At 50.4% G+C, this 17,739-nt stretch overlaps 1 protein-coding gene across 1 annotated transcript in view; it reads left to right on the top strand.

Annotated features, from left to right (window-relative positions):
- Positions 1 to 12,640, top strand: part of magi2a (membrane associated guanylate kinase, WW and PDZ domain containing 2a) — a gene marked incomplete at both ends in the record, with an annotated part of 192,299 nt that extends 179,659 nt beyond the window's left edge. Inside the window, 7 exons of the mRNA XM_080022644.1 lie at positions 1,689 to 1,940; positions 2,687 to 2,872; positions 2,959 to 3,223; positions 4,950 to 5,187; positions 5,554 to 5,697; positions 8,175 to 8,313; positions 11,910 to 12,640. Of these exons, the coding sequence (XP_079878770.1) occupies positions 1,689 to 1,940; positions 2,687 to 2,872; positions 2,959 to 3,223; positions 4,950 to 5,187; positions 5,554 to 5,697; positions 8,175 to 8,313; positions 11,910 to 12,640 (1,955 nt within the window). The remainder of the gene's footprint in view (positions 1 to 1,688; positions 1,941 to 2,686; positions 2,873 to 2,958; positions 3,224 to 4,949; positions 5,188 to 5,553; positions 5,698 to 8,174; positions 8,314 to 11,909) is intronic.
- Positions 12,641 to 17,739: the final 5,099 nt, after the last annotated feature.

Genomic DNA, 17,739 nt, shown 5'->3' with positions numbered 1-17,739 from the left:
TTTTCTATGAAAATGTATATAAAAATGCTGAACTAGGTGGAGGGCACACTAAACTCTCAAGTCCTGCGATTCCATGTTTGCGGTCATGATTCGAACGTCATAAAGAATGTTTGAAAAAAAAAAAAAAGATCAACCCTCGGATCTATGAAAACGCCCCCACTGATGCAAGTTGGGGTCCAGACGTCAGCATTTTTAAGAAGCTCCAATTTACTCGTCCAAGCGAATACATGGAAAACGGGTTTTGAGCAGTTTTGAAAAACCACCTGGTTCCAGTGACCCAAAACGCCGTTCCCTCGCGGGCGGGGAGGCCTAAACGCAGAGAAAATGCAAAACAAGACTTGGTGTGGACGGGGCCTCAGACCATCAGGTGAATTAATTCAGTGATTTTACATCTCCTCGTATTTATTTGAGCGTTATTTAAAGTGGATCTGCCTCCGGCGATCCTTTCTCCCTCGCGCCCGTCTCCTCTGCGCTCGCCGCGAGCCTCGCGTACTCGAAGGAACCCTGGAGAACAGACTCGGTCATGGAAAAGGGAAAGGACTTGTTTTGTTTAAGTAGTTGTAGAAAAAAAATGTGTGTGTGTGTGTGTGTGTGTGTGCACTTACCAATCTTCTTCCTCCCACTCACTTGGTGCTCCCTGACTCACGGCCAGCCTCGTCTGCGGCCCTCCCTTTCTTCCTAATTATCCGACTCCCACTAGAGCCAGTCGAGGTGCGAGACGCTGCCCTCTGATCCCAGCGCCCCGTCGCGTCTCCGCCCACTCGGCCGCTTTGCTTCAACTACAGCATGTGGTGCCTTGTTTTTTTTGGGTTTTTTTGTGTCATCTAGGTTGCTGGGGTTTTTTTGGGGGGGCGAGGACATCTCTCACACATCAGTTTGTTGTTGGGGAGTTTGTTTCTATCAGCTCTGGCAGAGTGCGTCGTCGATAAATAGACATGTTTATGGCTGTGGCATTGACGTGTGATCAGCTGAACATAAGAGGGTTTAACCCTTTACCGACCGGCGTGTGTCATGGAGGTCGATTCACAAAATGTTCACAATGCATAACACAGATGGGGACGACTGTATGCAACTGTTGTACTGCCTGCCTATGAATTGAACATTCATTTGATTGAAGTAATGAATATGATTATTTTATATTTTTTATTTGTTATTCAAAGCAATAATACAATAGGCAACCGTGTGCTACTGTGCACAAAGACCTTATGACAACGCATGATGTAATAAAGTCGTATTTTGTAATAACTTGCCAAAATGTAATACATTTGGCCATATTTATGGCATATATCGCATGTTATAATTCGCCAAATTTTGTAATAACCTGAACAATGAGGTGATTACTTTTTACGGGGTTACAACTTATGATGGATATGTAATAATTTAACAATAGAAGAATGTAATAATGTAGGATAATAACACACCAAAATGTATATCAAGTGTCTTACTACAAGAGAACATTCATTAGAAGGCTCAAATTCATTGAATTCATCGTGCAGAATGTCATATTATGTGTTACAATGTTATTACAAAATGCATCACGCAATTACAAAATGGGGATGTTATGACATAATAAAAGTAAAATTCAGAGTCAATTTAGAGTCTCTGGGAACAGCCATTCCCACAAAGACTCCACGTGTCTGAATGGCCTCGTCTCGGCTCAGTGCTCAGCTCTCTACCGCCCTCTACAGGTGAGTCCTGTCCGGAGAACGGCCGCAGCCCGGGCTCGGTGTCCACCCAGCACAGCTCCCCCCGCAGCGACTTCACCTACGCCAACAACACCGGCGGCGGCGGCGCGACGTCCACCGCTGCCGCCGGCTCGGACGGGACGTCCACGCCCAACACGCAGCCCAGCGACGTTGTCATCAACCGCAAGGAGAGCGAAGGCTTCGGCTTCGTCATCATCAGCTCTCTCAACCGGCCGGAGATGCCGGCCGTCGTCAGTGAGTCCCGCCAACGCCTGCCCCATTTAAAAGATGTTCTGTATTTATGTATTTATCAGTGTCTGAATTGTTTGTTTTCATGTTAGAGAGAGCAAGGTTTTTAGAGCATACGATAAATTAGCACAATATTTAGAACCAATATTTGACGAATAAGAAACGCATCCCTCAAACCGCCCAAGCCCTCATGTACTCCCTGGGTTCTCTGGCGGCCTCCAGTGGGGGTCCCAACCCCCAGGTTGGGAATCACAGCTCTGTTCTGTCTAACCAGCCACCAAAAGAGACGAGCCGTTTTCCCCGGATGCTCTCAGACGCCCCAAAAAGACAGATCATCTTAATATAGCCTCAAGACGTATAAGTGCAGCCGTACCTACGACTGAAGCCTGCTGCCTGGCAGAGAAGGTCAGGGCTCGATAAAAAATGAAACACCTCCTCTCCTAACAATCCTTTTACCCCGCGTCTCAATTATACATGCCCTCCTACTGTCTGTCAGCCGCACAGATCCGTGGCATGCCGCATTGAGTTTCGGAGCCTCACCCACCCACAAGAATAAAAAGAATGTCCGTCTTATGTAAACCTTGGGGGGATAGCGACGAGAGAGGAGGGAGAAAAACAGCCAGTCACACTCATTACAGTCGCTCAGCGGCGTCTGGGCGCACTCCCTCCGTCGGCTGTGTTGCGTCAGGTCATCTTGCGTTTTCCATCCTTTTAACGCAAGATTGTCGCCTGCTTCGAATCCCCTCCGCCAGCCGTGCCGCACAAAATCGGTCGCATCATCGAGGGGAGCCCGGCGGACCGCTGCGGGAAGCTGAAGGTGGGGGACCGGATCCTGGCGGTCAACAGCCAGTCCATCGTCAACATGCCGCACGCCGACATCGTCAAGCTGATCAAGGACGCCGGCCTCAGCGTCACCCTGAGGATCATCCCGCAGGAAGGTGAGGGGGGAGGGGGACTGGAAGACCGGACTAACTGCGCTACAGGGTAAAGACTAACCTCTCTCTCTCACTCCTTTGTGTCCTAGAGCTGAGCAACCCTCCGTCGGCGCCCAGCTCTGAGAAGCAGAGCCCCATGGCCCACCAGCCCAGTCCCCAGACGCAGGCGGCCGCGGTGGCCGCCCCCCACCCCGGTCTGGGGGCGCCTCAGCCCGGCCCCCCGGCGACGGACCCTCCCCCCGCTGTGAGCCAGCCCGGCGCTTCGGTCGCGCAGCCGAGCCCCCTGCCCCACCAGAGCCCCGCGAGCCAGCCGCCGGCCCCGCCGCCGCCCCAGACCTACAGCCACGAAAGCAGGTAGGGCAACCGGGAGTCGAGCGGTACGCACGTTCAGCCGTACCGCCACTCAATCATTTGTCAATTCGTCGTCGTCGAGCTCGTCAATTATCAGCGTCGCAATCAGAAAGAGAATCCGTTTACAGGGAAAAGTACATTTTCATGGACAAGAAATTTGGGACGGTAGTAGTTGGTGCATTTTGTAGTGTGGATAGACAAGTTGCATAAAAGAGGATGCTTAATGGTTGTGAGAATAGACATACAATATACAGGTATACACAAATTCAGAATACAAAATGTCAAGATTCAAGATTCAAGATTCAAGATTTTTATTTGTCACATACATATACATACTTCCATACATATATGCAGTGAAATGTAATGCAACGCACCCGGTGACGCAAAATGTGCTCTATGTTTAAAGATAAAAGAGGCTGCACAAAGGCTGTGGCAGGGGACTAAGTATGTAAGTGGCAGGAATTTAACTGGGTATGAATAGATGGTGTTGAGGATGATGATAGAAAACATGATGAAAACAAATAATAATACTGTATGTGTACACCAGTATGGACACGGCTAATAATTGACGTTAGTGTTATTACAGTGTTATTACAACCCAACTTTTACAGTGTTAACGCATATTGCCCAGTTTATTACACCCTTACTGTTGCACACACATAATGTGCATGTGGGAGTGTGTGTGCCTGTGTGTGTGTGTGTATGTTTGTCTGTGGGATCAGTCATAGGTTATCGCGCGCCGTGTTGGGAGATAATTGGGTTGTTGTTTTTTTATACGTCCTGACGGCCTTGATTTCCGTCCCTCCGTAGCGGTGTGTTGGTAAACCCGGCACGTGCGATGTAGTCCCGCAGGCATTTCCGCCCAACTTTTCTCCAAAGTCGATTTTCTGTTCACGTTTGCACCGCTTCCACGGCGACGACGCCCCAACCCCCCCCCCGACCCCCACACTTCCGATGATCTCGGCAGCCGTGAACCCGATCCTCGGATCTGAAATGCGCCGAGACATTTGGTCGCGTTTTGTCCCTCCGGGAAAACCATTGTTATAAATAAACATTATGGACGTATGGATTTTTCCTCAGTACGTTGGATTGCCGTTTGCATCCTTGGATCGGTCTCGAGGGCCAAAACGCTGTCTCCATGAAAACACAGCTCCCCCCAACCCCAACCGCCACTTTTTTTTTTTTTTTTTTTTTTTTTTTTCCTCCTCACAAATTGTCTTTTCAGCATTTTAGGCGTCTCACCATTTAGCCCCCACCCTCCTTGCTCAATCCTCAGTTTGTTGTATAACATCACTTACCTCTTATGGACTTATGAATTATTGAAATAAATTGCTCCGTCGCAGAGGTACCTTGAATATTTCAGCAACGTCTACAATGGCAGGAGGGAGGCGGGCGAAATCGGCAGTGTCATTGGCTTTACAGAAATTTCCCAAATTTCAATTTCAAAGACAGGCAACATACATAGGAGGGAAAACAATAATTTCTTCCTATTTATAAACATTTGATGTGACAGGCGGGAGGGAACATCTTAATTTCCCACTCTGGCCTCGTTACGGAGGCTGCCGGTGGGAGCCGAAACAAGCTGTCTCTGACAGCGGAGTCAGAGTGGCCCGAAGGATTGTCACGGAGCGTTATTCTCACGCCGCACTAAGTGCACTCACACTCAAGAGCAATGCCCTGACGACAGTAACCGTGGCAACCCATCCACGCGGCCCCCTTTGGGGCTCAGTTACAGGTCGGAGGTGAAGGCGAGGCAGGACGTCAAGCCCGACATCAGGCAGCCGCCGTTCACCGACTACCGGCAGCCCCCGGTGGACTACCGCCACCCGCCCGTCGCCGACTACCGCCAGCCCCCCACGCTGGACTACAGACACCCGCCGCTGCTGGACTACAGACAGCTGGCCGCCGACGCCTCCAGGCAGTTTGCCATCCCAGACTACCGCATCCCGCCAGTGCCGCAGGTCCAGGTAAGTGTTTTCAGACGCTGCTCGTCTCCGTTCAGTCTGCCGCTGCACTACGGTTTGGATCTCGACAATCCGCCCCTCAATGTGAATCACGAGTATTTAACATTAAAATAATTTTGAAACTGGAACCAAAACTATGTCTTCAATTCCAGTTTGGTTCGTAGTATTTTATCTAATCCTGGAGTGGAACTTTTCCTCTCTGAACCCGGATTTTCCACCCCTGCTGCCAAGGTTGTTGAATTTTAAATTCTTGAGATTTTGGTTCTGATACTCGCCACAGCCAGTGCAGTGGAAGCACTGAGTTTAGATTGTCCAGCCCCCCGAGTCCTCAGACGCTCAGGCTCTCTGCGTGTGTCCCAGCTCCCCCAGGACTTCAACTTCTTCACGGTGGAGCTGGAGAAGAGTGCGAAGGGCTTCGGCTTCAGCATCCGCGGGGGGCGCGAGTACAAGATGGACCTGTTCGTGCTGCGCCTCGCCGAGGACGGCCCCGCCATCCGCAACGGGAGGATGAGGGTGGGTGTGATGATATCGCGGAATCGAGTCTAATGTTTTCAAATTAGCGGACATATAAGGTAGAGTGACTTAAAGGGAGTGAATATTTCATGAATAGCATAGGATGAATAGGGCGCACTTCAACTCCTCTGCTGCAATGTCCTGAAATATGACTCATTTGGACCTCTTACTTTTTCTGCCTTGTATGGAGCTTCACTTATTTCCCTGCCGGCAGCGCCGGCGTTTCAACTGTCACAGCAGTTTTTTTTCCTCGCGTTGGCCCAACCCGTCATCTTATCCGGGTGACAATCACATATCTCCCTCCAGCTTCCATTACCCTGCTTTTCTCTCTCTCTCTCTCTATCCCTCAATCTTCCTCTCTATCGATGTCTATCGAAGCGCTCCGATCTCCGCGCGTGGAGCTGGCGTCAGTGTTACGTGCCTTATCTATAATGAACCTGGCAAAGGTAATGTTTGAAAAAATGCCCCGAAGGGAGACTCCCCCCCCCTCGCCCAGGACCCGGGACACTGTGCTACAGCCACATCAGAAAATACTTTCCGGGTTTGTATCCTTCATCACCCTGAGTTAAAGCCACTCCATGCATCACGGTTCTCGCTGCATTCACTCCTCACTCCCAGTTCCAAGGTGTTGCACCGGCCCCCAAACGCCGACGAATTCTAGTCCCTTCATGCGTTGAAGTCGGGAGTCATAGCTTGGAGTCCAACTAAAATTTTACCTCATAGTAGGTCCTCAATATTTAAAAATGAAGCGATTGCACAGTATTTAATTAATAATGTTCTGTCCCCTCAAAACAGATTATTCCGAAATATGTTTTTACTTTGAAGTTCAAGAAGTAACCGGAAAAATAGGGCTTTAATGGAGAAAGTCATATTTATAATTACTATTTTAAGTGGGAAATTAATAATCCGTAGTGGACAACCGTGCATTAACAAGCTTCCCAACCACGACGGCGATAAATCCTGGGCGCTCTGGACTTGACGTCTCAAGCGCCCGAGGAAATCTCGCTGCATTCGTTTCCCACCGCCAAAAAAACAAAAACAAAAAACAAAAAAAAACAGGAAAACAAGCGGTTTGGGCGGCACTCCTGCGTCTTGGCTGTACACCTCTGCTTCCTGCTCGGTTTGATTCTCCCGGCGTTTCAGAAGAAAACATAAAAATAAAATCCAACGTGTAGTTACCCATCCCTGTCACGGGAGCGCCGTCATAAAGCAACGCGGCGCCGATTTACGATGCCTCTAAGGGGGGGGGGGGGGGGGGCGACGACTCGGGGCCAACCCCAATCTCCCTGCAGATGCCCGGGCACTGGCTTCTAAATTCCTCCGCGCAGCCTCGTTCCCCCGCATTCAAGGGGACGACGGAGATGAATCCCCTTCTGCTGTCAGGGGGTAAGAATTAATAAGCCTCTCCCGCCTCGCACCTCTCCTCCGACCGTTATAATGACGCCTGACGCCTCCCCCCTCCCCACCGCCGCCCACCCTTTCTGGCTGGAAACCGCTCCTGACTTTCAAATCACCCTCGGCCGTTTCAGAAGGACTTCTCCATTTGTTAGCCTAATTGGTCAGCGCGTTTTTGCCACGCTGCCGGCGAGTTCGCCCCATTAGTCACTCCCCCGGAGTCCGTCATTTGAAAGAAATAAAAATAAAAACTTAAAAGGCTCAACAAGCGAGAGCCCTTACAGCGGGGACGTTGACCTTTGACCTCACCCCCCCGCGCACCTCAGAGTTCGCCAAACTTTCGCGACGGCGGAACGTGGGTTACGCGCGCCGCGTTAGCTGAACCGAGCTGCCACAGCTGCATCCAGGGCGGAATCAGAGGTGACTGAGCCCGACATTGGTATTCCGCAGGACGTTCCCAAGTCCTAACCCCCCTCCCGGAGAAAAGTGTCCGCCATAATTTCATCCAAATGACATGTCAGAATAACTGCCTAAATTAATTATAACTGACACCAATTCATGGCCGCTAATGCTTTTGGGCACTTGGAGGAGCTGATGGGAGGGACAATGAGTAACAGATCCATATTGATCCTTATAAATCACCGTCGTCCCCAAGAAATGGAACTTGTTAATTTGCCACTTATTATGTGTTGTGCATATCTCCAAACCTGCCTGGAGATAATTGCCTCGGTGTGCCGGCTGGCAAACGCTTTCCATAATTTCCTCATCTATTTGCACATTTGTGAACATGCCCCTCGGGTTTACCTAACCCCGGACGGCAAACGCTCCCGCCCCTTAATTCGGCGGGCCGGATGTTTATTCATCGTCGCCGCGGGAAGCGCCCTCAGCGGCGCGACATCCGGCGGGGCGCGGAACTACCGCGCGTCCGGCATACAAACGCAGCCGGACATACGTACAACCCGGACGCGCGGACATCCTCCCCTTGTACGTCGCTCGCTCGCTCGCTCGCTCGCTCCACCTCGAGTCCTTCCCCCCCGAAACCGCCGCCGACTTCCCCTGACGCTCTGTGGCTCACACTTCAGGTCGGGGACCAAATCATCGAGATCAACGGGGACAGCACCAGGGACATGACCCACGCCAGGGCCATCGAGCTGATCAAGTCCGGGGGCAGGCGAGTGCGCCTCCTCCTCAAGAGGGGCACGGGGCAGGTCCCGGAGTATGGTGAGTTTCCGCTGTAGTCTCCCCTTCTCTTTGGCCCCCGGGACCATGTCATATCTTTATCCTATCTTACGACAACGGCGTACTCTGTTCACCGTCTATGCTAATAACGTCACTTCATCTCTTGATTAACCGCTAACCATAGTAGTACTGAGACGTCCGTCCCCTCTCTTGTCTTTGCTCTGCTGCTGTGTTTCTCTTCAGCTACACTGTTGTTTTAATCTCTTCTGTCTTGACTAACAATGGTGCAGCCTGTTTTCCATTTCAATGGTCTAACCCTAATGATTGGTCTAGGTTGTTACTTCCCCTTCTATAGGAATGGTATCTTCCAGTCTCTCCATGTGCATGAAAAGTGACAAGCATGGCTCCCCCTATTTCTTCCTAATGGGCCACTCTAAAGACACGGTTTGTGACCATAAGAATGTTTATTTCTCTTATCTTACCGCGTAACCTTGGCTTGGTGTGGTGTGCTGTGCTGTGCTGTGCTTGTGGTTTGAGTGTTCTGTGGTTAAAGTGCGACAACCTCGTCAGGGCACACACTTAGTTCCTGCTACTCGTCCTTTTCCCACAGGACAAACGTAGCTCCGAAACCAGTTCCGTTGGATCGTTCCCGGTCCCAAATAAAAGCCCGCTAGCCACGTGGTACTTTTTTCGGGGGAGTGGGAACCGTCGGGGTGGAGTTGGTAGTACTTTTAAAAACCCGGTAAACAGCTGATTTAACGCTCTCTGCTTGCTTCTAGCTTAGCTTAGCTCGAAACGGGAAAGCCAGAACCTGGCGTGGCCAGCGCTTGCCAAAACGACGGCTCCAACCAGTCGCACGTTTCTCGTCGCCCACGACCCGATCTCCACGGTTCCTCGCAGAAACCTACCGACTCATATTCTTTGGGGATCGGCCAGGGTTCCCGTTCCAGAAGGGTCCGGGCGTAGACGGTTCCTCGTTGAGTTCTCCGACCCCGGTGGCGCTCGTTTCACAACCTCGCGTGGGCATGCAAAATCAATTTTCTTCGTCGTAATGTACACGAACATCCATGTCTTCCCGTGAGAGTGGCTTCCGGTTGTCAAATCGGTGAACCCGCATTTCTAACCGTTATTTGACAGCAGGGGAAAGAAAAGAAACACCCAAAGCTCGGCAGCTTGGGGTGTGCTTCGGGTGTGCAACCGGGGATTAAGATTGAACTGGACAAGCTTTTAGCTGCTCTTTATTTGTCACACACATCACATGCATTACTGCAGCTACAGCGGCCGACGCACACATGCAATGGAGGCTGTCAAATGTCCTTCCTCCAGGGGGCGGGTTCTTAGCGCGGCTCCGCCACCGGAGCGCGGTGCCAACAGCGCCGCAGGCGGGGATCGAAACCCGCTGTGCCACTGTGCGGCTTTTGTACGACCCCGTGTGGGAGGGAGGGAGGGAGGGAGGGAGAGACGCGGCGGGGGGCGCGAAGCGCGAAGCGCGAAGCGCGAAGCGGTTACTTACTATTACGACGGTCGGCCGAAAGAGGCTGCGCTCGGTCGCTGAAAATATATCTCTGTTTTCGGAGCCTGAATGTAGAACCGATCAGTGGCAAAGATATCGGAAAAAGAAAAGGAGAATAACAGAATGCAGTTTGTGTGGTGAAGTAACCAATTCAGTGCATGTGTGTGAAGGTTACTCAGTGTGCGTCTGTCTGTCAATACCTGAGTCATTCCATGAGATGGGTGCCGTTTGACCTTTCTCTTTTCAGTATTTTTAATTACGGAATCAATTTTATTTCATATAAACGTCCCCCCCCCCCCCTCCGGCACAAAAGCCTTTTTTTTTATTTTTTTTCATCCATTACTTGTGACGGAAATGTTTCATCCTAAAATGGATGCCACAACAATATATTCAGGGTTGAATTAATTGGCTAATAACTGGCAGTAAATAACATGTTTCATCTTCATAAATATCACTAAAAATTGATTTAAAAACCTTTTTTTTTCCCATCTATTATCAGTGGCGCGGCCCTCAAACATGATAAAACATCAAATCATCAGTCATTAATAGGGTCATAATTTACCAGCTTTTGAATTGAGCTCCTCTGAAGGTGTAAATGATGTCACTTTCTCTTTATGATGTCACTAAAAGCAACAGTTCATCCGATTTGGAGGGGGTCAAAAAGCTGGTGTGACGGGGGGGGACGACTGAGGGACACGATCATATTTTAATTAAAGATAATGTTGTTTTATTAGTATGTGCTGTGTGGATAGGGAAACCGATTTACTTCTGAAAATAACTAAATTGTCATTGTAATACATCATTTATTCAGTTATATTTGTCATTCAACTTCCATGACTCTATATATGCAGACATGCACATAAACAGTGATCCGTTGCAAAAGTTATTAAATAAACATATTATTCACTTTAAATAACGGTTTCTCATATAGTATGTTAATAACTTTAAACTCATATTAAGTAAAATTATTTAAATTCATATTTTTTAGCTTGACAAACTTGTTTGCAGATTATCGTGTTTTCTTGGCACTCCTTTCATGGAATGACTCACTTGTGTCTGTGTTTGTCCCAGGCTTGGCTTTGCCGTGCGTGTACGCATGTTGTGTGAGGCTGTTTCAAACATTTTTGTGCACGTGCCTGCTTTCGGTCGTTAGAAGCGCGGTAAACGCCGAACGCGTAGTTTGTTCCGCGTTTGGGTCGGTCAGCGGAAAGCTGAGCCGACCCGAGACGTTTGTAAGCTGACGGCGGGCATTAGCAGGGTTTGTGACAAGCGGAGGCTCTTCCCCACCACGCACGCCCGCACACATCCACGGCGCTGTCCCGGACGTTCCCGGTGGGCTACTCAGCGGATGTCACGGGAATAAAAAAAAAAAGTGGTTGTTGTTTTTTTTTTTTTTTTTTTTTAAAGCCAGCGAGCCAGGAAGCGGTTTGTAAGCGGGGTAGGATGAGCGAGTAGAGCGTTCCAGCGCACTCCCGGAAACCCACCAGGTACTTTCGCTCTGGACCCAGACCCAAACACGCCTCAGATCGTCCGTGAGACTTTTCTCTTTAATTGGGCCTCATGGCACTAATGCGGCCGGGCTCGCCTCTGCCCCCTGCCCGGGCTGCTGCGAGATGACTGATGGCCGAGGGGAGCCGGCTCATCGGTGCGGAAACCGGAGCTAACAGTCCATGAGAGAGGAGGCTTCGAAAGAAGCCGATCTCAGATTCACTCCGGCCACACTGCTTTTAGGGAGGGAGAGGGAGAGAGATGGGCCCCTTAGGGTTTCCTTCTCACAGAGGCCCCTCCCTATCGGACCGATCATCCATTTCATTAAACCGTTTTTTTTTTTTTGATTTTCCGCCAAGGTTTTAGATTGGCCGGGGCTTTAAAGGCAGCGAGATGAGGCAGATTGATGTTGTCTAAAAGTGGAGTTGAGCGTGACACATTCAGAAGTAGTTTCTCGTTGTGCTTTACATTCCTCCTCACTGCGAGAAGAAGAAACGCCGTTGCTCTGACTGTTGTTTTGTTTTGCTGTTCCTTTGCATGCGTCTGTGTGTGCTGGTTGTCCTTTATTCTCTACTATTACTCTGGTTAACTGTGTGTGTGTGTGGGTGTGTGTGTGTGTGTGTGTGTGTGTTTCCAGACAATGCCCCCTCATGGGATGCTCACCCTTCAGCCTCCCCATGCCTGCCGGAAGTAGCTCCTCCCATTGACAGCCTGCCCATGACATCGCCCTCATCCCATCTGGCCTTGGCCCCCGACCTGGCTCACCCGCTGTCCCTGGACGCCCTGCGAGAGCCGGCGGCGCGCGAAGGCCGGGCAGGGCGTCCGCAGAGCCCCCACAAGGCTGAGGCGCTGAGCCCGGACCGGAGCGGCCAGGGGAAGAGGGCGGCCACGTCCGACGGGAGTGGCAGACTCAAAAAAGAGGGTGGCAGGTCCACCCGGAAGGGCAGCGGGCACAGGGGGCAGCCCGTCCCCGAGGGGGAAGGGACCGGAGAGGAGCGGCCAATCGGGGACCACAGACCTTCCAGGGGCTCCAGGGGGAGGTCCGGCGAGAGGACCGCCGGAGAGAGTGCCCACCCCAGCGGGCGGAGGTCTCCCAGAGGCTCCAAGGCCCCGCATGTCAATTCAAACGGGAACAGCGGGGACAACGGGGCCCGGAACGGTTGCGGGCAACGGTCGGAGCCGGACCAGAGCACGTCCGTGGCCAAGTCCAGGGACCCGGGGAAGGGCCCGGCGGAGAGCCGCCCCAACAAGAGCACCAGCAGCACGGCAGGGAGGAAGGCCACGGTGTCCCCTGGGCCTTGGAAGATCCCTGGCTCAAACAAGCTGCCCAGCACTCTGCGCTCAGGCACGTCCACCCTGAGCAGGTAACGCCCCGGCCCCACCGCCGCAGGGCCTGCGGGGGTCCGGGCCGGGGCCGGGGAGGACTGCGATTAGTTACACCCATCCGGACTTAACGCCATCTTGAACCCTCGATCACCCCCCCCCCCCCCCGGCCCCCCACCCCCCTTCACCCATATCTCCCCCACCTCCGCCTCTACCCTTCTCCCACAAACCCTTAGAGAGGCCAGAACTAAGCGGGCAGGGTGCTGAAAAAAAATCATGTTTCAAAGGAACTTTTATTTCCCTTTTTTTTTTTTTTTTTTTTTTTTATTTATGACGCTTTACTAAATTATTTTGAGGAAAAAAAAAAAATATTTTACACCAACCACCTTAAAAGACTGGAAGATCATCTACTTTTGACAAAATCAAAACGAGAAAGTGCGCGTGCTCGTGTGTGTATGTGTGTGTGTGTGTGTGTGTGTGTAGCGGGGGGAGGAAACGTTAAGAAGTGCTTAGTTAGGTTTCCCCATCGGCCCCCACCCCAAGCCCCCCCCCCCCACCCCGAGCCCCCCCCACGGTCGCCGTGGTTTCTCCCCAGGAAGTGGAGCCGAGCGACGAACATGCACAGCTGAACCACTGTCTGTTGCCATTGCAGTTTTATAAATTTATATAAATATATATATATAAATATATATCTACACAATGGAGTCTATTTTATGAAATGGAATGTTAATGAAGGTTCCGTAGGTTTTTGTTTTATTCGTTTGTTTTTTTTTGGGGGGGGATGAGAGAGAACGACGTTGAAGAACCACTCGAGGGGTGAAGTCGACCGTCGATCCAAGGAACTTTGCCTTAACAGCGACTGTGCGGCCCTCAATCCTACCGCGTTTGATCTCATCACAGGGTTCTAGATATAGAAGCGTCGATGACGAGTGTGAATTGTGTGGGATCGTCGTGTAAATACTGATCGTCCGGAGCTACAGCCGCCACCCACCACGCCTAAAAAAATGACAATAAAATAAAAATAAAAAAAACACCCCTGTGACGGGGGACGGGGGGGGGGGGGGGGGGACGGGCGGGTTTGTCCACCGTCAATCCATCCCCCCCCCCCCCCCCCCCCCCACCCTTGTGACTGCAATAAAAGAGATGAGAAGGTGCTTTTGGAAATATGGGCGAGAGAAAGACACAGAGACAGAGAGAGAGAGAGAGAGAGTTGGTGTGATGCCAGGGCAGAGTGCCTTAGACTGTCATGGGAGGTGAGCTTGGAGGTCAGAACCCCCCGAGGGAGGGTTCGGGATAGGTCCGCGAGGAAAACACCGTCTGTTGGGTATTTATAGTAAGCATTAATATTTAATGGAGGGAGGGTTCGTAATGAGTATGCTGTTATCTCACTAACTAACTAATGAAATATGATTTACTTCACCCGGATTACTTATGCAAATTAGTCAGTCGCCAGAGGTCCCGGGAGTCGATCTCGGGGCTATAACGGTTTTTCATTACTTGGGTTTTCATTACTTATGAGGTCTCTCTTTAAGAGTGTCGTAACCAAATATGAATGCAGAGTTGAACGTCTCGACCCAAATTCAATTCAGTTAGTTATAGTCAGGTTGAGTATTTAGAGGGTCCATGCATCCAGCCTTTTTATCAGTTTCCTACATACTGTAAACGGATTACACCTGATACGCACTAAAAGGCCAAAACCCGCGCTCTCGAGCCTGATTCACACCGAATACGACAAACGTCACGGGGCAACGTCCGTTCACCGCTATGGAGGCGGATCCCGCGACCACGCTGCGGCGGTTTCCGCGCCCGTTCAGGGGTCGGGGATGCGTTCGCGTTTTCCGACCCGACCGGAAGCCCCGTCGGTCCGGTTTTTCCTTGTTGGAACCGGGCTTGAAACGAAGTAAGTAAGTCGTGTATATAAACTGACGAAGGGTGCGATTGACGTTGACGTTGGATGTCACCGTATTCACTGTCAATGATATTCTTTTATATCAGTGACTTGTACGTGTTTTCTATTTGTTCACACTTTGCAAACACTATATTAACTCACGGTGGAAAATTTTGGTAAATGTCCAACGGAGAGAAAAAATAAACATTTTGGGATGTGAAACTTGTGCGAAGGCCTCTCGGGGGGCGGGGGGGGTGGGGGTCCGGCTGACGGACGTGGACCGGTATTCCGTGTGAATCACGCTTCAGAGCTCCAATAGTTCCACTCCTTTGACGACATTAAAGCAGTGGGATGCTCTTTATTTTTATTTTGCCTGTCTCAGATTTGAAATAGCGCATTGTACATTTGATCGTTTTACTGATTGCTGTGTAACTGCAGACAGTGTCGTTCGCGAGCCTCTGTTTCTTCTGTGCCAATAGCCATTTCTGAGTGGTAATTTCCCTCAAATTGAGGCGGTATTAACAAAAGAGGGAACATCCTCCCTTCTACCACAGGTGGCGAGGGAGGGGAGCGAAAACAGTGTTTTGGGATCAGAACAGGAGGACGGGAGTCATTCCGGTAGCTATTGTACACCATCATATAGGCCGGAGCTGGATGAGTGACTTTAAAGCACAACCTCACGCAGAGGGGGCTGAGAGTACAACTGATGGGGTGAGACAAAGAAAAAAGAGCGGAGAGACACAAAAGGCTTCGATTCGATTATTTTGGTGCTAGAGCAATCATTAAAAAAAAAAAAAACGATAAGACAATTTACCGCTTGTTCAAACACATCGCCAGCGTAACACAAACGCAAAGATAGAAAATAAAAATCGTTAAGAGGTTTTTTTTTTGTTTTTTTTTCGTGGGGTTGAGGGGTTTCATCAGGACGTTCTTCACGACTGCACTGGAAAGACGAGGGGGGCAGTCGAGACGGGGGGGGGGGGGGGGCGATGTCTTTGATTTCTTTTTTTGCGGACGGGGGGGGGGGGGACCGGAGAAGTGCCCGACCCCGATGACCCCCTGGCAACACAAAGTGAAAACCCAGCGAAGGCCCCAAAGCTATTTTCCGCTGCTTTAATCCTGTGACTGCTGTTACAAAAACGCCGAGGGAGAAGTGTCGACGCCCGCTGTCTTTGCACAACACGCCTGAACTGTCCCGCGTGGGGTTGGATTATACATAGGTTTCTATGGGTGGGGAGGGAGGGGGGCAAATGGTCTGTATGGTTCTATCTGCTGAGTCAGCCACTCCCGCGTGGCTCCGTATCACTGTGCAGCATCATAGCGGTGTGTAGACCCCTGGACTTTATCTCAACATGACTCAATGTACTTATTTGACGCTCGCAAAAGACTTGTAGGCGGAGCAACTATTTTTATGAAAATGCAACTCTATGGATATATTAACTTTTTCAAGAAAAAAAAATCAAAAACAACACAGACCTTGTTTACTTGTATGATATCCCTGAAAAGCTGTCGACAAATAAAAAAATAAAAAATGAAATAAAACTGACACGTTACGGATTGAACCAGGCTTTTGCTGCTCTGTGTGTGTGTGTGTGTGTGTGTGTGTGTGTGTGTGTGTTTTCATGGGGCGGTGGCGGGCTTGGGGTCGGATCTTTGTGCACATTGTAGTGAAAGTGAATTATTTAGCTGCAGACTGTTCACAGGAGTCCTCAATGCAACTGGGTTTCATCTTCATTCTCACTCCTTCAGTATTTTATTTTATTTTTTATTTTTTCCTGAGTCACGCCTCCGTTTGGCCCCAGGGAAGCACTGCCTTTGAACAAAGTCACTCAACTGCAAATGATGTCATTTGAAAATTGTTGAATAGGTATAGTCTTCCCTTTGTGATCGCACTAATACAAATGCTTGTAAGGGGTATAAATGCGTAGGGTTTTTTTTGTGTGTTTTTTTTTTTGTCCTGGGTCAAACAGATGATTCAGGAACAGACAACTCATGGTTTTGCAAACCGCCTGCGCATTCTGCAAGATTCCACCAGAGGGCGCTGTAGACCAGACGCTACCTTCACGCTACTTAGTTTTCACGAGTGTTGTTACTTACATCAACATTGCCAGTAAGTTTTATCATGTGGTTCAATGGGACGAGACGTTCACCCCGGCCATCTGGCCCCGTTGTGTCTCCCAATTTCCGGGTGAATCCCCCACGAGAGTTTCCTCAAAGGTGCCCCCTTCAGTCGCGCTTTCCTTGTGAAGCGTTCAGATGCGAGGGGGACGCAGGACTACATGCACACGTTGTGTAGTCGTCGTTCTCTTCGCTGTCGCCCCAAAGTATCTGCAGTAGACAAACGGTGCAAAACACCGGTTCATCTGCTCACATTAGGCTACAAGGATGCACTTCGGGGACGTTGGGCTTCTGTGTCGCCTCCGAAAACCTCTGATCCTTTTCCTGAGCGACGTGCACCATGAGGTGCGCAAACCCGGGGCTGGGCCGGATTCCTCATCGGTGACAGGTCCGAAAGATTTATGTATTTATTTTTTAGCCGCTCTCAAATAAACCCCCAAAAGAATCTCTAAGGCTCTTGTGGAATCTTGAAGGCTGCGCCCTGTCGTGTTTGTGCTTTTAGTGTCAAGTTGCGAGAGAAATGGTCAGCGTGTAAGAGGTGTTTGACAGGAGGGGAGTGGATTACTCAGGAGAAGAAGAATCTTCAATTGTCACTGCACATGAGCCAGGAGCCGTGGGCAGCATTCGGCGACGCGCCCGGGGACCTGGTTCCATACGTCCATCGCTGGTCAGACGATGATGTTGTGCATGTTTTTGGTGGGGGTCCTGACTGACGTTAGATGGAGGAAGCCCCATGTGAGCACGGGGAGAACATGCAAACTCCACACAGAGAGGCCCCTGATCGGGAGATAACCCGCCGGAGCACGGTGCCAACGGCGCCCCAGGCGGGAATCGAGCCGAGGACCTTCTTGCTGTGAGGCACTGTGCCACCGCAGGATGGGGCTCTGTTGTCACATGTATTGCAATGGGTGTCGGGCAGGTAGGTGAGTGGACTGTGGACCCCCACCACTATGTAATATTTATGGATTAAAGCATAGTTGGTTTATGCAATCCATCAATATCATTAACAAGCTGATAATGTGTTGAGCTTGGAGACTGTAGGTGTCGGACACACTGTTATGAAACTGATACAAAAGCGGTTGAGGAAGAGGCAGAAGCACACGATGGTGAATGGGAGCACATAAGGACGGCGTGCCAG

This window comes from Zeus faber (genome assembly GCF_960531495.2).
Source record: "Zeus faber genome assembly, chromosome: 21".
Taxonomy (NCBI): domain Eukaryota; kingdom Metazoa; phylum Chordata; class Actinopteri; order Zeiformes; family Zeidae; genus Zeus; species Zeus faber.
Note: the sequence above shows the minus strand (reverse complement) of the source record. Positions and strands in the feature narration are given on the sequence as shown.